This window comes from Hyperoodon ampullatus (assembly GCF_949752795.1).
Source record: "Hyperoodon ampullatus genome assembly, chromosome: 12".
Taxonomy (NCBI): Eukaryota; Metazoa; Chordata; class Mammalia; order Artiodactyla; family Ziphiidae; genus Hyperoodon; species Hyperoodon ampullatus.
In genome coordinates, this window is record NC_136925.1 from 39046008 (window position 1) to 39070156 (window position 24149).

A 24149-nucleotide genomic window follows, 5' to 3' on the forward strand; every position below is an offset into this window, starting at 1 on the left:
AAGCCATAATGTTAGAATAAAATGCATCTTCTTCACAAAATGCCAGAATTATTAGTCAGTGAGAAAAAATTGGTGGCAGACTATTAGGCTGCTTTCACCTACCTACATAAAAATGTTTTCTCTAGTAAAAATTTGAAAAAGTTATGAGCCGATGACTATGCTATATGAGCAACAAACTATGAAGAATAAGCATTTATGAACACTTTACTTTTGTTATCAAATAAAACTTACAGCCAGGTTAATCTGACACATTTAATATATGCATAATTGTTATTGTGCTGTGAGGTAATTAGGCATAAATGGTAAGTAAGTAGTTCATGTAAATCAGTATAACTAGAATTAGTTTTACACAGCCAAATCAAGCATTTCTAGAGTCATGGAGGGAGAGAATTAAAGAGTGTGGAGCTACTCTGAAAATCTCTGTTTCCATTAATCAGGTGTATACAGGCAGCCAGGTTTTTTCATCTCTGGGGAGGAGAAACCATAGCCAGAGAGACCTGGGAATTGGGAAGAGGAGTCGGGAACAAAATTCCTTTTCCTTTTCTCCTGATCGTCACAAAATAATTTTGCTTTTCCCTAATGAGAAATTATTATTTCAAACTTCCTTTTACAACCTATGGTCTTTTATTTGGATACCTCTCCTCACTCTGCCAAGAACAATGCATATAGCAGGTAGAGACGACCTGCACTGCCTTGAATCCAGCTAATCTAAGGTCTTGGTGCTTTCTGTGATCTGGCTTCTAGCATCTGGAGGCCATGAATAGGATACCTGGAATGTTGGGCTGTGGAATTTTCTCTCAGGAGATGCAGGAAGCCTATTATCTGGGTCCCTTCAGTTATTTATCCAAGACTAGGCAGTTTGCTGCTTTTTCCTCAGTTCCTCCCTTCTCTCCCCCAGCTAAGGAAGTGAGCACTTATACTCTCCGTTCCTCTTCTTAGAATTGGCATTTCCTATAGGTGAAGTAGGTTGAGCAATGTGATTTAGGTAAAGCCTCCCTGTTTCCTGGTAATTTATCCTTCAGAACATCATAAGCAACACTGAGTATGAAATAGACATCTATAGCTACAGCTTTATTAAAGACCAGAAATATTTTTAGATGAATATTTTCTTGTATCAAATTTTTATGAAAGCCGAAACAAAAGGTTACATCCTAACCCAATGACGGCATTATTTGTAAGGAAGTGAGTCAAACTGCATTGTTTTTTGAGAACTAACACATGCCAACGGCTCATTTAAAGTCTGAAATTTGAGAGAGTGTAATGGTCCTGCTTCAGTCTCCAGAATAATTAATAAACGTATCCAATTACATTTTAAGTTTTGTCATGGTTCTGAAGGTAAAATTATGCCGTCAATGTACATGAGAATGTCTTTTTTTTTTGAGTTTTTTCTTCCAGTTTTATTGAGATATATTTGATATATAGCACTGTATAATTAAGGTATAGAGCATACTGATCTGACTTACATGCATCATGAAATGATTACCACATAAGTCCAGTGAATATCCATCATCTCCTGTAGATACAAAATAAAAGAGAAAGAAAAAAATACTTTTTTCTTGTGATGAGAACTCTTAGGATTCACTCTCCTAACAACTTTCACATATAACATGCATGAGTGTTAATTATATTAATCATGTTGTACATTACATCCCTGTTATTTATGTTATAACTAGAAGTTTGTACTTTTTGACCACCTTCATCCAGTTCTCCCCCAGCCACTTGCCAGATGAGAATGACTTTTATAAATTCCTTAAAATAAATTTAAAGAAAAGGGGTATAGCCCTATTTTATAATGTCTGAGATAGGAATTTTATCTGTCATTGTCTGCCAAAACTGACTACTTTGGTTATGGCAGCAGAATTATGTAGGCCATAACTAGGCATTAGAGCCACGGGATCTATGCTGAGATTTTGGTCAGGTTTCTAGATCAGGGGTTGGCAAATATTTTCTGTAAAGGACCATGTAGGAAATCTTTTAGGGTTAGGGGGCCATATGATCTCTGTCACAGCTATTCAGTTCTGCCATTGTAGTCAGAGTAGCCATGGATAATTAAAAAATAAATGTATTCTGATAAATATTTACTTAGAAAAACAGATATCGGACTGGATTTAGCCTATAGGCCATAATTTGCCGACCCCTGCTGTAGATGGATGACTGCTTCCTGACTAGATTTGAGGGCTGATGGGAGACCATTAATAGTATTCAGGGCTCTCTTGGAACTGTACTTAGCCTAGCTTTCCAATCTGATTTTCCATTACTTCCCTTTATGTATACCTGCCTCTAGTCAACAGAACTATTCACTGATTTATTATATAGACAAACAGACAAATGGAACAAAACAGAAAGTCTAGAACATACATGGAGACTTGATGTACCATTGAGTTGACACTGAAAATCAGTGGGAAAAAGATGGTCTAGTCAGTAAACAGGGATGAGACAATTGATGATCTTTGTGAAAAGTAAAATAAAATTAGGTACCTACCTCTCTGAACATAAACATAAATTCCATAGAGTCAGTGTTCTAAGTTTAAAGTGAAATTTTAAAACTTCTTGAAGAAAATATAGAGGATTATCTTTGTGAACCTGGGGAAAGGAAGACTCTCTTATACAAGATATGAAAGTTTAAATTATAAAGGTAAAGTTGGAAACACTTGACTCTACTAAAATTTAAAACTTCTAGTCAACAGTAAGCACCATAGAAAGGTGAAAAGGCAGACCACAGACTGGGAGAAAATATTTGCATCAAAAATAATTGACTAATAGATTGACTATAATAATTGACTATATATATCTAGAATATATAAAGAACTCCTACCAAAAATAGAAAAAAAAAATCAAACAACTTAGTAGAAAAATGGACAAAGAAGAGTCTGTTTTGGGGTGATAACTAGCAGATGCCACAAAAATAGATAAGTAAATCAGAACATATTTTTAAAATGGAATGTTGAGATGATAAACTTCAAAATCAGGATTGTTAACTCTGAGCAAGAAGGGAACAAAGGGGGGGCTTCAACTCTATCTAATGTGTTATTAAATTTTGGAATAAATATTTCAAAATATAAAGATTTGATAAAGCTGAGTGGCAGGTAACCAGGTATTCAATATTTTCTCCAATTTAACATGTTTATAATATTCCATAATAAAAGTATTTTTAAGTGTAACTGTGAGATATTTCAACAGGTTAGTTGATTTAAGAAAATAATTTTGAGGAAATTATAACTTTTCCTGATAATATAATTCTAGACTCTACTAGTTCAGCATTTGCTTCTTACAAATAGACTGAGTGAGGAAGGGGTATTATTAGCTCAAAAAGTACTCAGCAAGACATAGGGAATATCTTAGTAAGAGGTTTTTAGCGATGAAACTTCTTTCCTCTTTCTGAAATCTCATGAGCTGAGTTTTCTTGGCCTTAAATCTTTTTCATGAATGCCACATGTTTCTGAGTTCTATGTACATTGGACTTAATCTTACTCCATGTTCAGCAGAGTTTGTCTTTTCCAGGTAATGTGTCCATTTTACATACCGGGGAAATAATTAGCCAAGTGTCTTCTTGTCCTTTAGGAGATTAATAAATCTTCAGGGTGAGCACTGGGTAAAGAAGTTCTGTTGCATAGCTGGGAAAAGCAAATGATTTTTCATTTTACAGAAAAATTTATCATGCTTAGCTAGAAAATGTATCTGTTTATCAGAACTCCCAGAATTATCATATATAAATTCAGTTCAACAAGAGCAAGAAGAGTTGGTCCTCACTATGTACTAGGCTCCATGGAGCCAAGGATACAGGTGTAACTAAGGTTAGTGTTTTGTAATTTCAGTGATACCTTATTCAGTGGAAGAAATGGTCATAAACAGCTGTTTATAACTCAGTGAATTAAATACAAAAATTCATATGGGTATAAAATGCATATGGGGACAGTTTTTGAAAACCCACTCTAAATAAAAGGATTTAAATTTATTTTATTCCATATTATTGCTTCACTTGAGACTTCTAATTCTGTTTCTCATAAATTTTATGAATCAAATTACTATTCATTTACTCTTGAAGGACAAGGTTCTAAGGATATACATCAAAATTAACAACATAAATCCCATAAAAAATATATGCTGCGCTTCCCTGGTGGTGCAGTGGTTAAGAATCTGCCTGCCAATGCAGGGGACACGGGTTCAAGCCCTGGGCCGGGAAGATCCCACACACCGCGGAGCAACTATGCCCGTGCGCCACAGCTACTGAGCCTGTGCTCTAGAGCCCGCGAGCCACAACTACTGAGCACGCATGCCACAACTACTGAAGCCCATGCGCCTAGAGCCTGTGCTCCGCAACAAGAGAAGCCACTGCAATGAGAAGCCCGCGCGCTGCAATGAAGAGTAGCCCCTGCTTGCAGCAACTAGAGAAAGCCCACGCGCAGTAACGAAGACCCAACTCAAAAACAAACAAAATAAATAAATTTAAAAATGTATGTATATGCAACAGATTATATATTTAAGTTTATATGTATTACTATTTGCCTCTAAGAAGGATCAATATCACTGTTTAAAATTCCTTTTTCACATGTTAAAAAAGTATATCAATTAAAAATATATTCAAGTTACTTTCACATTTGTCTTAAAATAGGTTGCTGCTCTGGCGTATAGAATGGCTTTGCTATTTCAAATGTGTCCAGTTTCTGAACTGGTCATGTAACAGTTTCAGTATTACATAAATTCAGTATTATTCCTATAATAATGGACTGTTAATCAAATTAAATTCAATATTTACTATTTAAAGAGAATAATAAAATGCAAATAATGCACTCAAGATTAATATTTAAATAAACTTTATAAAACATTTCTGAGAATTATTATTCTATAAAGCTTCCATTTGTGCAAAAGTATATCACTTAAATAACAGCAGTTTTTGAAACTAAAATTGAGAAATCAAAATTACATTTGAAGAGAGACAAAAAAAAATAAGGTCTCAAGTTTCTTCTCAGATTCAGAATGTTCAATAGTAGGCTTGTGTGAAGACTGAATCAACCCTAAAGATAATTCTTTATTCTTTTCAGGATGTGGGAATGGTGGGGGGGAAATCCAGCACATAGGAGAGGAAAATCAGGATGGATAGACAGGAGACTAGAAAAATCCCTTGGCAGAAAATATTTGTGAAGAAGGAAAACAGGTCTCTATTTTAAGGCTTGTTCTCTTGGATCCACGGGCAACAAGGACATGGAGGAAGAAGTAGGGAGGAAAGCATGCTCGTAAGGGTGAGAATCTGAGTAAAGGGCAGTGGAAAGACCTCTTTTCAGATACAGGCTGACCCTTTGGTGAAGGGCATTGCTTTATTTGGAAAAGCCATAGGATGTGGTAGATTTTGATTTCTGTTCTAGTGATTTCATTCTCCTTATAAAGTTACCAGTCAATTAATCTAGTTCTAAATTGTTTAGATTTTTTTTTTCAGTTGTTTTTCCATAAATCTATTTAAGCCTGAAGCTCGGAGTTCTTCACCAGTTGCCTCCACATTTGCTGTTCCTAAAGATTCTCTATGAAGTTGGCATCTCTTAAGGATAACTCTAAGAAGCTATATTGTCTTTTAGCAATATTAAACTTTTCAGGAGTTACATATTTGCCTTCAATTAGTTTTTTTAAATTGAATAGTAATTCTGATTTTGCTTTATACAGTTTCTTTTTTTAAAAAAATATTTATTTATTTAGGCTGCACCAGGTCTTAGTAGCAGCATGTGGGATCTTCAGTTGCGGCATGCAGACTTTTTGGTTGTGGCATGTGAACTCTTAGTTGCAGCACACATGTGGGATCTAGTTCCCGGACTAGGGATCGAACCCAGGCCCCCTGCATTGGGAACACGGAGTCTTACCCACTGGACCACGAGGGAAGTCCCTATAATTGGTTTTTAACTGAGTGAAAACCTCTATTTGGAAACAAGAGAACTATAAAGAAAAACTGAGCAATTCCAATCCATGCCATCATCTCCAATGGAGATGTGCAGATATTAGGACCTGAACACTGAACACACATTTCAGGCCACACTGCCACAGCCATGTACAGCTTCTCCAGGAGAAGCGTGAAGCATAGCTCCAAGGTAATCCATAGTCCCTTCATGGCAGTGAAGACCACCACAGAGCTGCCTTCAGTTACCTTTGCCCTGATGAACCACAAAAAGCCCCCACAAGTATTTCTCCCTGAACCACACTTCCACCTGGCAAGGGTGGCATGTCAGCAGAGCAGGTAATAGGTAGTGTTGTCTTTTCCTCCAGTTTCCTCCCATTCAATGCATTCTCCACACTGTATCAATAATGATATTTCTAACGGATAATTTGATTGGACCATTCTCCTGCTTAAGGCTTCTCAGTGCCCTCCAGAGAAAGTACAAACTCATTAGCATGTTCTACAGGGTCCTTGAGAGCCTGCCTGGTCCCTGCCTCTTGCCAGCCTCATCCGTCTTTGTTCTCTGCTGGCAATAAAAGCAGCAGCTGTGACAAGCTACTTGAAGATTGTTAGACAAGACTGGGGCCTTCTCTTGCCTTTGGGTCTTTGTTAAGGCTGCCTGTCCCCCCATCCTTTTACTGTAGCCCATCTCACATGGCCCACCTGGTGACCACATGCTCCTTTAGTAAATACCATGTCACTGTTTTCTGGATCTTGTAGGTCTGCAGAACTTAGCTCACCGCCTGATACAAAGTAGGTGATCAATGCTCAATCCATGTTTCTGGAATAAATGAAAAAAACATGAAGATTTGAATGAATAACAAAGCAATCACTGAAGATTCACAAAATAATTCTCTGCTGACTCTGAAGGCAGTTGTCCTGGTGGCCGTGAGCCTATCCATATGTCTGTGTGAGAGCATAGGTGTCTCTGTGAGTTTTTTTGTTTTTTTAAAAAAATTAATTTATTTATTTATTGGTTGCGTTGGGTCTTCGTTGCTGTGCACGGGCTTTCTCTAGTTGCGGTGAGCAGGGGCTACTCTTCGTTGCAGTGCGTGGGCTTCTCATTGTCGTGGCTTCTCTTGTTCTGGAGCATGGGCTCTAGGCACACAGGCTTCAGTAGTTGTGGCACATGGGCTCAGTAGTTGTGGCTTGCGGGCTCTAGAGCGCAGGCTCAGTAGTTGTGGCGCAGGGGCTTAGTTGCTCCACGGCATGTGGGATCTTCCCAGACCAGGGCTCAAACCCGTGTCTCCTGCATTGGCAGGTGGATTCTTAACCACTGCACCACCAGGGAAGCCCTCTGTGAGTTTTTATATTCACTTGCTTCTCTGTGGACATGTTTGTGTTCTCATTTCCTCCATAGTGTCAGTTCTCTGAAAATCCAGGAGAAGCCTGAAAGGCCACTTTAATCCCTCAAATTCAGAACCTCAACTAGGTTCAGACTGAGGAATATTTTCCACATCCTTCTTTTGATAAACTCCAGGTAGGTTTGAGAATTATGCTTAAGTTCTGGACATCCCTCTGAACAAGTGGTGGACTAGAGTAGGTTACACCTAGCTTATCTTCACCTAAGCTAGTCCAGAATTCGAATATCAGTTAGGAGTGAGTGAACTGGAAGGAATTGCCGAAGAAATTGCCTCCTGTCATTTGTCTCCCACTGACACGCATAGGCACTTAGAAATGCTTGTTGCTTGAATGCATGCAACATTAAAAAGTCATTTGCGTCTTCAAATTCTGTTATAATCAGAAATTGAGCCATTTCTTATGCTAGTTGTAGAGGTTTAAACTCTGCCCCCCACACTTGTTAGTTATTTAGGTACTTAAAAGGCTTAATTATACTAGTAAACTGAACAAATTGGTGTACTTTAGGTTACAAGGGTTCTTTTGCAAATCAGCTGATAGTATTTAAAAAAAGATTTTCATTTAAAGAGAATTTGTGGGTGCTAACATATAGTTCAGTTCTTTAGTTTTAATGATCTTCTTAGAAACCTGAAGTGATCTACTTTTATTAAACAGTGGTCTATGTTGAGAATGATATAATGCTTGTTTTTAAAAGATGTAATTATGCTCAGTATTCCAGCTGGAATCACTGTCTGTCATTTTAGGAGTTAGTAATGGAATGGTGAGGGGAGTAGGGAGAAGCAGGAAAAGGAGTATTCCTGCATTTTAAACAAATTGAAACCAACTCTTTATTTTAAAGCATCACCCTTATTATCTAATTGTCCTAATGGAAATTATACTTGACCAGCAGGTAGACAGTAACCCAGAAAGGTGGAGGACATGCTGTTTTAATTTATAACTTTGATGAGAATCACCTTGGATTTTTTTATTTTTTTTTGCTGTACGTGGGCCTCTCACTGTTGTGGCCTCTCCCATTGCGGAGCACAGGCTCCGGATGTGCAGGCTCAGTGGCCATGGCTCACGGGCCCAGCCGCTCCGCAGCATGTGGGATCTTCCCGGACCGGGGCACGAACCCGTGTCCCCTGCATCGGCAGGTGGACTCTCAACCACTGCGCCACCAGGGAAGCCCACCTTGGATTATTTTTAATGCTAGAATTTTAATATCATAAGGAACAAAGGATAAAGTTAGAATGATTAAATCAAAATATTTGGAATGATGGATGGCAAATGTTTACTTTGCAGAAGTTAAAGGAATAGTTTTGAAAGCAATTGTCTAAAATGCAAATATGTAGATATTTTTAGAATAATTTTAGACTTAGTTCAAAAGTAAAAGTAATACAGTAATTAATCACCTTACCAAATTTTGTTTTGTTTTTCGCAACTTTTTATTTTGAAAAATTTCAACAGTACACTTAAAACCACTAATGGTTAACATTTTGCCACATTTGTTTTTTTTCTCTCTCTCAAAATTTTTTCTTTAATCATCTGAAAGTAAGTTGTAATATCATAACACTTGACCTCTAAAAACATAATTATGTATCTCCTAACAAGGACCTTTTCCTGAATAACTATATTACCATTATCACACCCAAGAAACTTAACATTGATGTAATGATATCTAAAATAGGGCCACCCGATTTAGCAAACAAAAATACAGGATGTCCAGATAAACCTGAATTTCAGATAAATAATGAATAGTTTTTTAGTATATATATGTACCATGCAATATTTAGGACATACATGTACTAAAAAATTATTTGATATCAGTGTGAAATTCAAATTTAACTGGCATCCTGTATTTTATCTGGCAATCCTAAATATGAAGCCCATATTCAGATTTCTTCAGTTGTCCCCCAAATGTTCTTTTAACTGTGTGTGTGTTTGAATCCAGTAATCATGCTTTACATTTGACTTTGTCTAATAAAATTTTGATAGAATAATTATCACATATTTACTTTAAAAAATATAATCCTCATGTTCAAAAGATTCTCTGTGTGGAAGTGGGCTTTTATGTATATAAAATTCAAATAATAAATTTTTACTAAATTTAGTGGTTTGGAGTGCATCACTAAATGCATAACAACTAGGACCCCAAACACTTGTGACATCAGCACATTTCCTTATTGGACAATTGGCAATTTATTCATATCATTTAAAAAAATTTAATGACATTTTTCTGACAGCTGCTTTTCTTATTATCCTCCCTTTTGATTTAGTATATAGTATTGTAATACTTATTATAGTAAGTCCCCTAAACTTGACATACTCTCTTGACTAGATACTTATGAGTTTAGTTTTTTTTTTTTTTTTAGATTCCACATATAAGTGAGTTCATACGTTGCCTTTCTCTGTCTGATTTATTTCTCATAGCATAATGTCCTCAGTATCCATCAATTTGTCACAAATGTGGATTTCTTTCTTTTTTAATGGTTGAATAATTTACATTGTGTGTGTGTATAACACTTAAGTTGTTTCCATGTTTTGGCTATTGTAAATGATGCTGCAATGAAAAAGGAGTTGCAGATATCTTTTTGAGCTAGTGTTTTCATTTGGATAAATTTCCAGAAGTGGAATTGCTAGATCATATGGTAGTTCTGTTTTTAACTTTTTGAGGAACCTCCATACTGTTTTCCATAGTGGCTGCACCAATTTACATTCCTACCAACAGTGCATGAGGGTTCCCTTTCTCCACATCCTCACCAACACTTATTTCTTGTTTTTTTGGTAATAGCCATTCTAACAGATGTGAGATGATATCTCGTTGTGGTTTTGATTTAATTTTCTGATGATTACTGATGTTGAGCATCTTTTCACGTGCCTTTTAGCCATGTGTATGACTTCTTTGGAAAGAATGTCTGTTCAGATTTTCTGACCATCTTGGATTGTTTTCTTGCTGTTGAGTTGTATGAGTTCTTTGTGTATTTTAGATACTAACCCTTTATCACATATGATTTGAAAATATTTTTTCTCATTTGGTAGGTTGCCTTTTCATTTTGTTGATTGTTTTGCTTTTTAGTTTGATAAAGTCCCATTTGTTTATTTTTGCTTTTGTTGCCTTTGCTTTTGATATCAAATCCAAAAAGTCATTGCTAAGACCAGTGTCAAGCAGCTCACCACCTGTGTTTTCTTTTAGGAGTTTTATGGTTTCAGGTCTTATGTTCAAGTCTAAAATCCATTTTGAGTTGGTTTTTGTGTATGATATAAGTAGTGGTCCAGTTTCTTTTTTTTTTTCATGTGGCTGTCCAGTTTTCCCAACACTGTTTATTGAAGAAACTATCCTTGAATCTTGGCTCCTTTATATACCCTTGGCTCCTTTGTATACCCTTGGCTCCTTTGATATAAATTAATTAATCATATATGTGTGGATTTATTTCTGGGCTCTCTGTTCTGTTCCATTGATCTGTGTGTCTGTTTTAATACCAGTACCATACTGTTTTGATTACTATAGCTCTTAAGAATAGATACTTTCAGATACTTTTATAAATACTTATATCAAACCATTAGTATGGCCTAGTAAAATATATTATGACATGAGTTAGAATGCTTTCAGTTGCGAATAACAGAAAACCCAACTAAAACTAGGTTAAATAATACAAGTAATCATTGGCTTATGTAGAAGTCCAGGGATAAGTATGCTTCAGGTGCAGTGTATTAGGCCCCTGACTCCATTACTTACTTGGAGATCTTCTTGATCTTGTCCTCTTGATTATTTTGGCTTTGTGTTCAGCTTGGCTTATCTCAAAGTAGCAAACTAGCATCACGTCTACACAGCATACTGCCCAGAAGACTAGAGCTTCTCTTTCACCTAGAGTTGAACAACAGAACCCTGCTTGACTGAACTTAGTCATAAGCTCACCCTTGAACCCCTCATCTGGTTGTGGAGGATAGAGCTGGGAGTGGGATCATTCTCACCTAAAGGACATGGCTACTGCACAGGTATAGAAGATTGTTGAGAACAATCTGAAAGCCCTGAGGCGTGTCCCTCCATTTTGTCAACAAATCTGTTTCGCTGGTTAGTTCACTCTTCTCTGTAACGATTCTCTAGAGCCTTCTTAGCTCCCTTTAAGCTGAACTACACTTCCCCTATCACTTTCAGCAAACGTCTACATCTTTATAAAGAGAAAGCATTGGGTTGGACCTCCTTCCACTTCCTATATGAAATTGCAATCCCAGAAGTCTGGGTGGACGTGAGGGAATGTGAGGGAAAGTCAATATCTTAGTATGAGATTTTTCTATTTTTAGCTATCCTTCCATCATTTATTTCTAATTTTATTCCATTTTGGTTGGAGTACAGTGATTCTTTGGAGTTTATTGAGGTTTCCTTTATGGCTTGGAATACGCACAGTATTTGAAAATGTGCTCCATGTTCTTGAATGTATTCTTGATTTGTTTGGTAGAGTTTGTATAGATATAAAATAGCTTAAGTGTACATTAATGTTGTTCAGATCTTTGAGAAGGGTGTGTCAAAGGGTGCGATGTTTCTTCTTCGTGGTCCATAGGTTTGGATAGAAGCAGGTATCAGTACATGAAATTTACAGTCTTCAGCATGAGTGAGTGGGCCTTGTGATTAGGTGTGCAGAGGTGGGCAGTGAGTGGGAACTCCCCAGTGCCGTGTCCTGCACCCAACAGATAAGGAAATGGCTCGTTTTAGAGTTGATGTGGCTTACCCAGAGTCACATAGCTAATAAATAGCCGAACCAGAATTTGTACCCAGATCTTTTGAGTTCAACTCTAATACTCTTTCCTTATATCTTTTATGCTTAGTGGAGGTAGGTGATAGCTTTCCACTGTCTTCCAACATCATCCTTAAGCTTACCATCTGCACAATCTGTAATACAGTATCACTGGATCCTTATCAAAAACACATTAGAGAAGGTGTCATCATCCTACTTCACAAATTCCCTAAGATATAAGTAACATGACAAATCTTACAACTGGTCACTAGAGAAACTTATTCATGTTCAGATCTTCAGGTCTTTGTCTAGTCAGTGTTAAGTGTGTGTATTTTAGAGGTTGGGCATATATCAGAGTGCTGTCAGGAAACTGTTCACAGCACTTTAAAGACTGAATCAAGAGATGACTTAGAGAGTCATGGGCAGGGCAAGCCTAAGGCAGCAAACAAAGGATGAAGGAGTGAAGGAGGAGCCTGCAGAGAGCTGTAGCTGTGGCATGAGGACCTAATGATTATGGAGGGATGCAGCTCTGCTAGAGACACAGCACTGAAGCAGGGAAGCAACGGGAGAGAATGACCCGGATTTCTCTCCACCCCCTCCCTCCTATCTCCTGCAAGTAGTGCCTCCCAGGGACTGAACGCAGCTAGCAGCCAGCCAGCCAGCAAGGTTGCCCCCTAGGGTAGAGAGCAGGATGAAGGAGGCTTGTGGAGGATGGGGGCACATGTAGAACCCCAGCACCCAGGAACTATGCCAGGGTGGAGTGCTCTGAGACATAGGAACACATTACAGGAAATTAAAACATTGGGAAAGGAAATTTAATGGACCTGAAAAATAGGGTAAATTGTGAGAAAATGTAAATTAGGAGCATGTAAATTATGTGGGTGCCTGTGTAGTTATTTTGAAGAAAACTGTGTGAACCTAACTCTCCCTGAATTGACCACTATGAATAAAGAATTAAAAAACTTCTTTAGAACCCATTTTACAGCCTTCTAAATAGTCTTACTGTTCTCCATTCAATCCTCTGATTTTCCCCTTAAAATATAGATTTTTAAATCCTTTGAAATAATTTCAATAATTTTTGGAAGACTGAAATTTTATGGGGAGAAAACTAACCTGCCTCTCCAAGTGAAAATACTTGGAGTGTATATAACATAGTTTAGATAGATGATGTCTAACATTTATTGTGAGAGGATTATCCATTGTGTTTATCCATTTATTTGGAGTAAAATCTGCTTCTTAAGCAGTATTTATGCCATACGAGATATTTGTGATCTCAGATGTTTGAGAATCTTTTCCTTTGATACTCTATAACCATATCTCTTTATCATCTTCTAAATATTGCCATAAAATATAAAATAAATTATATATGTAATAGATAATGTACTGTAATATTTGCCAAAGTGCTCTTTCAAAAATACGTTGAGTTTGGGTAAAACAGAAGATAGGCCCAAGTGATTTTTTTTTTTTTTTTTTAACAGCATTGAGCTCTTCCCATGCCATCTTTTTCCCCCATCTTTGTTAAATTTTTGGCTTGAACTTCATTGATTCAGCATATGTTGATTATATCATGACTAGATCCTGGACTGTTTCTACAAAATGTGATGTGAAGAATTGCTATAACATTTCCAGTTACCTTATGCAAAAAGTTGCTTTCAAAAGATTTCTAATACATAGAATATACTTAGAGATTATTAGGTTGTATTATTAGGTTGTATGTAAGTTTTCTAATTTGAAGCTGTTCTAAAATTATTGAGGAGCATGATGCTTTTTTTCTGGCAAATTGAAAATAGAATAACCAATGTACAAGAATGGTTCATATAAGATATTACAGCAAGACAAATTAAGAGGTTTTGGCAGGAGTGGCATCTGTTTTCAGTTGAGACTTAAGAATAGATGGAGAGTTAATGTGCAGAGGAACACAGGGAAGGCATCCACCTGGCAGAATCAAAGCAAAGAAGATCCTTTTGCCTAAACCATGGTGAAGATTCTTTTGGAAGGGGCGTGCTAGAGTCAGAGGCTGGATTTATAGAGAAAGCTGAGGGACAGGAAAGCGAGAGAGGTTTCTGAGGCATGCTGGAGTGAATCCACAGATTAAAAAACAAAAGCATTAGGTAGTGGATCCTGAAGTCTAGCTTTTGAAAACGTTCTCTGTCAAAATATTGACTGCTCTGGTTGGTGCTAAGTGGCATAACCTTCGCTTCTTTCTGCTTTTACCCTTTCTGAACTCTCTCAGCTCTGGCTCACCTTGGTTTTTGCACAGGTGTCTAGGAACTGTCATAGAGTTTGACGGTTACTCTTCTAAGTGGAGCAAAATTCAGGAAGGTAATTTGGGTTGATAATAATATCAGGCAAAGAGAAGTTCCATTTTGTTTCTTCCTTTGAGGCCTCCATCCTCCTGTTTTGGTCTGGACTTGATTGCTTTCTTGTCCTGCTTGTGCCACTGTGGTTCTAGAGTGCAGCCCTCCGTCTTACCAGGACATTCTCCCCAGGATCCTCTGTGTTTCATGGAGCCTAGGTGTTCCTATTTCTGTTGGGGAGGGTTTTTTGAGACCCTGTATGTATGGAATGTCAGTTTCCCATTTTCACACTTGATGGTTAGATTGGATGGATTAGATTGGAAATCACTGTCCCTCAAACTTTATTCAAGTTCTTATCGGTTGTTTGTGACCTGTCTGCAGCCCCCCGCCCCCCACCACCTTTCCCCCTGAACGCTCACCCCACTGCCACCTTGGACATTTGTAGGATTTCCTTTATATCCCTGGGTCTGAAATTTCAGGACTGTGACTTGGTATGGGTCTTATTTCCCTCATTATGTTGGACACTTATGTAATCTGTCCTCCCAATCTTGAAATTTCGTCCTTCAGATCTGAGAAAAATCTTAGGTAATTTCCTCCTCTCTTTTTTCTCTGTTTTCTCTTTCTGGAATTCCTTTTGGTCAGATATTGGACCTCCTGAATTAATCCTGTAATTTTCTTATATTTTCCATCTTTCATTGTTATTGTTTATTTGTTGTATTTCTTTAACATTTCCTCAAGCTTATCTTCTAATCCCTTTTCTGGAATTTTGTTTCTGCTACCATTTGTTAAATTTCAAAGTACTCTCTTTTGTTCTTAATATTCCTTTTAAAAATTGCATTTTGTTCCTGCTTTATAGTTTTAATAACTTCTTTCATTTTCCTCAGCATATTAATTATATTGCTTACAGTTTTATTTTGAAGTTTCCTTTTGCTGTCTGTGTAGTCTCTGTTTCCTTGGAGTTTTTTTTTTTTTTTTTTTTTGCGGTACGCGGGCCTCTCATTGTTGTGGCCTCTCCCGTTGCGGAGCACAGGCTCCAGACACGCAGGCACAGCGGCCATGGCTCACGGGCCCAGCCGCTCCGCGGCATGTGGGATCTTCCCGGACTGGGGCACGAACCCGTGTCCCCTGCATCGGCAGGCGGACTCTCAACCACTGCGCCACCAGGGAAGCCCTCCTTGGAGTTTTTTGCCCCCTGTATATTTGCTGTGGTCTCCAACTTTCATAATGGGAGTTTTTTTGGGTTTTTTTCAAATTTCTGTTGATTCTTGGCTGTCAATTCGTTTTAGAGTCTTTTCAGATACTAATGAGCTGATTGAAGGCTCCATCTTAAGAGGTTTGTTGACTAGCATGCTTTACTGTAAGGTGATCTGATAGGGACCCAGTTCTTTCTTTGGGAGAAACCCACACTAGATGCCTTTGGGCCTTTATTTCTGGAAACCATTCACTTTCTTCAGAAAAAGTCTTCTGATCTCTTGTTTGGCTGGGAATGAGCTAGGCTGTCATTGTTTGGGGAGCCCATTTGGGAAAGAGGGGGAAGATTACATGGTTAGGAAATTGTGAAGTGGATGTAAACTTAAGTTGTGTGACTTCAGAGCGTTGCTCTGAGCTACTATGATTCTTGCCTCCTATATTAAAACCTAAGTGGGGCTTCATAGCCTTTTACATCAAGTTTTTTGTACTTATTGTGTGCAGTAGCCCATTTCAGTCCTGTATATATAGCACGGTTAGGAACACTATGTATATGATGATATTCGATTATTTCCATGTTGGAGATTTATAATTTGTTCTTAATTTGCAGCTTTTTTCAAGGAGCAAACCTCCAAGGGGCCTGTATGTTTATGGAGATGTTGGTAAGTGTGTTAAAATAAGTTTTAAGTGGCCCAAACAAAAAGTTTCCCAGCTTTCACTCAGGGGTAACTTCCATTTCTATCCCTCAGTACACTACCAGCAGGAACAGGATGAGGTGAGGTAAAATAGGAGAGAGGAGAGGAGTGCAGTTATCTTCGTTTTTACTTTTATTTCTCATAGGGTGACTGCAGTGGAAGGCAGGATTAGTTAGCATGTTAGGGTGCAAACATTATTTAATGTATAAAGTGAATTGATCTCAGGGAAGGAAGTCATTTCTAGATAGGTTATTAGATAAACCAGAATCTCATTGCTCAGTGCTATTTGACTCAGGTTAATAACTTAAAAAAAAAAGCTGTTTGTTTTTACTTTTAAAAAAAAATACATTTATTTACTTACTTATTTTGGCTGCGTTGGGTCTTTGTTGCTGTGCGCGGACTATCTCTAGTTGCGGCGAGCAGGGGCTACTCTTCGTTGCAGTGCGCAGGCTTCTCATTGTGGTGGCTTCTCTTGTTGAGGAGCACGGGCTCTAGGCACATAGGCTTCAGTAGTTGTGGCGCTTGGGCTCAGTAGATGTGGCTCGTGGGCTCTAGAGTGCAGGCCCAGTAGTTGTGGTGCACGGGCTTAGTTGCTCTGCGGCATGTGGGATCTTCCCGGACCAGGGCTCGAACCCGTGTCCCCTGCATTGGCAGGCAGATTATTAACCACTGCGCCACCAGGGAAGTCCCTGAGTAGACATTCTTAACATATGAGTGGTAACATTTCCTTTGTCTCCCACTTCCATGCACTGGGCACAAAGACTCACATTTTCTTGGAAACCTTATGAGCTGTCACTTACTTTCTGGATTTTCCTAATCAGTTAACGTCTTGCTTCTTCCCTGACTTCATTCTTGCTGAAGTTGTCTGTCTCTGGTTTCTATTTCCTTCAATCAAATCTTTTTCTCCAGTTTTAAACCTCTCCCTGGTTACCCACCTTCACTGATGTCATGAAGGTGGCTCCCCCTTCCTCTGACCTTATGGCTTGTCATTCAGTTCTTTACATACTCAAAATACACATTTAATGTAACGAGATCAACAAATTCGCATTGTGAGGAAGTGGTGGCAGAGGTTCGTTATCTTAGTAAGAATTTTAGGGTAAGAAAAATAATAGAAGTTGAATAAGTAGTTATACTGCCTTAAAGATCAAACTGTTCTTTTCTGGGTCCTCCCTCTTCTTCTGATTTGTTTACTAATGCCTCTAAATGCCTGTTTTACATTTATAGATTTAGCAAATCTAATAAAAAGGGAATTAGTTAGTATTTAAAAAGCAAATGATAGAGATTCTTCAAACTTGCAGACTTTAAAAATGTGAAAGAAGCTCAAACTATTCTTTTTCTTAGTTCATTGGCTAATTGGTATTTTTGAGACCAATGTATGCTTCTTATTTAGAATCTAATTTATACCAGGTACTTGAGCAGTTTTATGTGTCTGCACCTTTGGGCACCGCTAGCAGATCTCATTCTGTTGTCATCTCTCATTTTTTGCCTCTTTGGAAAACGTTTACTTCCTATACCTTCACTTTCATGTTCTGTCATTGCTAAAATCAGCATCTTTATTTCTCTTGTTACCTTAGCCACTTAACCATAAATGGAGATGGTTAGTAAGGCACAACTGTTTCCACTTCTACAAAAGGACTTAAAAAAAAAAACTATGAAAGTTGTTGTATTTTTAGTTTGGAAAATACAGCCATATTCTAACGAATTGAAGGAGGTACAATAAACGTAATTTATCTGAATGTTTGAAGGGATTAGAAAAGATGTGTAACATGGGATATTCACATAGGCTGGATGTGTGGCAATCTTTAGCTAGGAACATCTTCATAATGTAGAGAGGGGAAGAGAAAGGAATTCTGAAATAGGAAGTGAGATGAACATTTTGGTGGCCATACTCAGTTTAGTTTAGAATACTTACAAAATAGGTAATAAAAGATGGGTCAAATTCTCATTTTGGGGCAGCTCGCTGGCTGGGAGAATAGCCTCAGAATGCCTTTACAAGTTCTTATTCTTTATTATTTTTCTTTTTTAGACTTGGGAAACAGATATTAAATTTTAAAGAGACTTGGTGGAAAAGAGATTTCTGTTTCATAGCATCCCTTTCCCTCTCCTTATTCCTGCCCTTGGCTTGGACTCTGTCATGCCCACTTCACTCTACTCTATCTTCATAGGTATGTTGAGATGGTTGACTCAGATGGACCCTCAATACGGGAACCCCAGGAGCACTGATATCATCATGGTTCAATCTTGAAATGTTTTCATTAATAAAATGCTTATCATATCTCATGCAGAAGTCAAAAGTTGCAGTAGTAGTATTTTGTGGCTTCATTCTTACCCTACAGCTGGCTTTCTTACAAGGTTTCAGCTCTAAACTAGCAGAATGAGTGGTGATGGCAGGGTTAATGATTTCTCCCGTACATTAGAAGAGAATAAAGTACATTTTTGTTTGTCAGTCCCTTTTTTGCTGTCTCCTGGTTTAACCTTACCTGTCTCACATTGATAATTTCACCAGTGGAAAGGTAGACTGTTTTTGAGGTTAGGAGTTGGAAAGCAAAATTCTTCTCGGGTGGGAGGCAGTGGTGGAGGATACCACTTCCAGCTCCTTCTGCAGGGGGTCAGCTGTGAAGAGGGCACCACTAGAGGGGGATCTCGAGTAGTCATTTTTTGGCTCCCAACTATAGGCTTAAAAGTTAGACTTTAAAAGATTTTTAGGTTTTATAAATGACTCCCCTAGTAAGAATCTTATCCTGAGAAAATTACAAGGTTTTATTTAGGATTCTGTAGAGACCAAAGCAAAGTTATGAAGCAGGTGAAATTTAGTGCTGGTTTCTTCCCTACTTTTTTCCAGCATCTGTCCTCATTCTTCCAGTCACTTGACAAATGCTTGTTGAGCACTTGCCTTGTGCCAGGCAGTCTGTTGTTTCTGGAAATGTAATGGTGAATAAAAGCAGACACAGCCTTTGCTCACCCAAAGCTTACAAACTGTGGCAATGGCTTTGAAACATTTTTGAAAATGACTCACAGTAAGTAATATATTTTACATCCTGAGGTAGTATATGCTTGGTTGTGTGCACACCACACACATATATATACATATGTACTTATAAACATCTTTGTCCTGTAGGATTTCCTACAACTTGGATTTTGCTGATGCATGTCTGTGGTGTGACGTGAGTCTTCCAACTTTGTCTTTTTCAAGATTATTTTGGCAATTCTGTGGCCTTTGCATTCCCGTGTTCATTTTAGAATAAGCTTGTTCATTTCTTTAAAAAAAAATCCAGGGATTTTGATTGGGATTATGTTGAAGCTATAGAACAATGTCTACAGAGAATTGATAACTTAAAATATTGAGTATTCCAATCTATGAGCATGGTATATTTCTTCATTTTAAAATATCTTATTTATTTATTTATTTATTTATTTTTGGCTGCGTTGGGTCTCCGTTGCTGCGCGCGGGCTTTCTCTAGTTGCGGCGAGTGGGGGCAACTCTTCGCTGCAGTACACGGGCTTCTCATTGCAGTGGCTTCTCGTTGCAGAGCATGGGCTCTAGGCATGTGGGCTTCAGTAGTTGTGGCTCACGGGCTCTAGAGCACAGGCTCAACAGTTGTGGCACACGGGCTTAGTTGCTCCGCGGCATGTGGGATCTTCCCGGACCAGGGCTCGAACCCCTGATCCCTGCGTTAGCAGGCAGATTCTTAACCACTGTGCCACCAGGGAAGTCCCTAAAGTATCTTCTTTAATTTCTCTCAGTGGTGTTTTGTAGTTTGTAGTGCAGGGGTTTGCCATATTTTTTGATAAATTTATTCCCGTGTATTTTACTGCAAATGGTATTGTATGTTAACATTTAAATTTCCAGTTGATCACTGCTAGTGTATAGAATCAATTGATTTTTTTGGATGACCTTTCTGAATTCAATTATTAACTCTTATAACTCCTGGTTATTTGGTAGTTTCGTCAGGATTTTTTGTGAATGTAATCGTATCTGTGAATAAAGACAATTTAACTTTTTCCTTTACAATTTCTATGCCTTCTAGTTCTTTTTCTTGTCTCATTGCATTAGCTAGGATGCAGTACAATGTTGAATAGAAGTCATGAGAGTGGATGTCCTTGCCTTGTGTCAAATTTTAGGGGAGAAGTGTTCAGTCTTACCTAGTTAAGTATGATGTTAACTGTAGGGTGTGTGTGTGTGTGTTTAATGTATTAGTTTCTTTTATTGTGGCAACATATATAATAAAATTTATCATTTTAACTGTACAGTCCAGTGGCATTAAGTACATTGACATTGTTATGCAAACATCACCACTATTCATCTCCAGAACATTTTTATCTTCCCAAACTGAAACTCTGTACCTATTAAACAATAACACCCATTCTATAACCCCCTCCTTCCCAGTCCCTGGCAACCACTGTTCTACTTCTGTCTCTATGAATTTGACGACTCTAGGGACCTCATGTAAGTGGGATCATATAATATTTATCCTTTTGTTTCTGGCTTATTTCACCTAGCATAGTATCTTCAAGATTCATCCATGTTGTAGCATATGTCAGAATTTCTTTCTTTTTTTTCTTTTTTTTTTCATTCTTTTTTAAGGCTGAATAATATTCCATTATATTGTATATACCAATTTTGTTTATCCCTTCATCTGTCGATGGATGTTTGGGTTGTTTCCATCTTCTGACTTCTGTGAATAATGCTGCTATAAACATTGATGAACAAATATTTGTTTGAATCCCAGCTTTCAATTCTTTTGTGTATATCCAAAAGTGGAATTGCTGGATCATATGGTCATTCTGTGTTTAATTTTTTGAGGAACTGCCATACTGTTTTCCATAGCAGTTGCACAATTTTACATTCCCACCAGTAATATACAAGGGTCCCCATTTTTGCACACCCTTATCAATACATTATTTTTCTGTTTGTTTGTTGTTTTCATAATAGCTATCCTAATGGATGTGAAGTGGTATCTCGTTGAAGTTTTGTTTTGCATTTTTCAAATAATTGATGATATTGAGCATCTTTTCAGTGTAGGTTTTTTGGTATTTGTCCTTTATGAGGTTGAGGAAGTCTGCTTCTTTTCCTAGTTTGCTGAGAGTTTTTATCATGTATGTGTGTTGAATTTTGTCAAAATTTTTTTCAAACGTTGTGAGGATTATATAATTTTTATATGTTGAATTTTATTTTGACAGGGAGTTAAATAAGTTACTTGCATGCCAGTTTGATTCATTTGAAGTATTTTTTTAATTGACAATTTCATTGAGATAATTACAGATTCACATACAGTTATAAGAAGTAATTCAGAGAGATCTGTATATGCTCATTTCCCCTCTAAGGCAACACTTTGCAAAACTATAGTAAAAATATCACAACCACGATATTGACATTGATACAATTCACCAATCCTGTTCAGAGTTCTCCAGTTTTACTTGTATAGTCATCCCTTGGTATCCACAGGGGATTGGTTCTAGGGGTCCCCAAGGATATCAAAATTTGGTGATATTCAGGTCCCTTATATAAAATGGCCTAGTACAAGGAATACAGTCAGCACTCTGTATCCACGAGTTTCACATCAGCTGTGCTGTACTCATTTATGTGTGTATTTAGCTCTATACACTTTATCACCTCTGTAGGTTCATATATCCATCACCACAGTCAAGATACTGAACAACTGTATCACCACAAGAATCCCTTGTATTGCCCATAATTTTATAACCATACATATCCACCCTCCATTTCTATATCCTGGCAGTCACTAATCTATTCTCCATTTCTAAAATTCTGTCATTTCAAAAATGTTATATAAATGAAAAAGTATGTAACTTTTTAAGATTAGCTTTGTTTTTTTTTTCCCACTCAGTGTAATTCATTGGAGAGTCATTCAAGTTGTTGTATGTATCAATATCTCTGGAAATTGTTTATCACACAGTTTCCTAGGGGTTCATAACACAGCTTCCCTTGCCTCACATCATGAAGCATCACCCTGCACATGAGCAGCTATTATTCAGCCAAAGACTCAAGAGTGTCCACCTGTTGGTTTCTGGAGCTCTTTCATTATATAGCCTCCTCCTCTCTGGCACATTGCCTTGCAAATTTCACCTGCGTTTTGGACTCCCATAATCCTGATCTCTCTTAACTCAACTCACTCAGACCTGGGTGTTTAACTTGGATTCACCTTCTCTGTGCAGCAATCTGGAAGGTGCCTCCAAGCTAAAAGTTGGAGTGACATAGGGCTCATCTTCTTAATCCAGTTGTCTGTTCATGGGCACTTGGGTTGCTTCCATGTCTTGGCTATTGTAAATAGTGCTGCTGTGAACATTGGGACGCATGTATCTTTTCAAGTTGGTGTTTTCATTGTTTCCAGATATATACCCAAGAGTGGAATTGCTGGTTCATATGGTAGTTCTATTTTTAGTTTTTTAGGGAGTCTCCATAGTGTTTTCCATAGCGGCTGCACCAATTTACATTCCCACCAACAGTGTATGAGGAAAAGATATAAAGATATATAATGTTAAACTGCCAAGTTCCATGAGGACAGGGATTTTTGTTAGTTTTGTTCACTGCCATTTCCTAATAAGCACCTAGAATAGGTCCTCACACATGGTAGGCATTCAATGAAAATATGTTGATTAAGTAAATAAGAATATTTTATTTATGGTGATTTTGATATTCAGAAGTTTGAATTTTACATATTCTAGTCTATCAGTTTTTTCCTTTATGATTTCTTCTTTTTGCTTTTATTTTCAGAAACTTTTTATATGATGGTTTTGTTACATTTTAAGCACATTTTTGAAGAAGAGCACAATGATTATGTTCAAATATATATTGTTCACATTTTTTGTTAGATAATTCATGACTTCTTTTCTGGATCTATAAGTATACTATGCTTCATGCAGCAGAATTTGAAACTTTATTAATTTACTTCTTTGTGTAAATGTAATGATATAAAATTTGCTGCCACTCACTATATTAAGAGACTTGTACTGAATATTTTTGCAAAAAATTACTTTTCAATCTAAATGGTCTTCTCATTAAAAATCTGTCCGGTGAATTGTATTTTTTTTTAATTTTATTTATTTATTTGGCTGTGCTGGGTCTGCATTGCAGCCTGCATGTGGGATCTAGTTCCCTGACTGGGGATCAAACCCGGGCCCCTAGCATTGGGAGCACGGAGTCTTAGCCACCAGGGAAGTCCTGTGAATTGTATTTTCATATACAAAAAACTTTCTGACAATTCAAATGGCATGGCCCAAAGTCAGCTTATGGAATGGAGGAAAACTCAACAGATTTAAGACTCAAATCTTGCTTCCTGAGCTGCCTTTGAAGTTAGTATAATAATTGCAGCTCCTGCAAGGAGAGCCTGGATGCTTTGGTAAGGTGGTGGTGGAGGAAGCAGTGAGGATGAGAGACAAGACCAGCATCCCCTGGCCTGCCTGCTGGGGAATGCTGGGTGTGAACCAAACTTGACCACTGTCAGTGTCCCCAAAGCTCTGGGCCTTCTGTGAGGGAATAGGCTTCCTGTGCATGCCTTGTGAAATGCTCAGGCTGTTGACTCTTCGATTACTAATGTGATCGTAGTGATTAACAGTTTGAGTGCTGAAAATCAGATAATTTAATTATAAGGGTTAACTGTATCTGAATTTCTTCAAGTAAGCCTCATTTTGAAAGCCAATATTCTCAGCTTTTTAAAAAAGTGTTATAGGACTTCCCTGGTGGCATAGTGGTTAAGAATCCCCCTGCCAGTGCAGGTGACACAGGTTTGAGCCCTGGTGGGGGAAGATCCCACAAGCCATGGAGCAACTAAGCCCATGCGCCACAACTACTGAGCCTGCACTCTAGAGCCTGCGAGCCACAACTACTGAGCCCGTGTGCCACAACTACTGAAGCCCATGCACCTAGAGCCCGTGCTCCACGACAAGAGAAGCCACCACAATGAGAAGCCTGCGCACTGCAAGGAAGAGTAGCCCCCGCTCCCCGCAACTGGAGAAA

At 37.9% G+C, this 24149-nt stretch overlaps 1 protein-coding gene across 2 annotated transcripts in view; it reads left to right on the top strand.

Annotated features, from left to right (window-relative positions):
- The window catches only part of AFG1L (AFG1 like ATPase), a gene marked incomplete at both ends in the record, with an annotated part of 204751 nt that overhangs the window by 42143 nt on the left and 138459 nt on the right, over positions 1-24149 (top strand). For both annotated transcript variants that reach the window (XM_079716465.1, XM_079716466.1), the window contains one exon: positions 16087-16144. In XM_079716465.1, coding sequence (XP_079572591.1) covers positions 16087-16144 — 58 coding nt within the window. The remainder of the gene's footprint in view (positions 1-16086; positions 16145-24149) is intronic.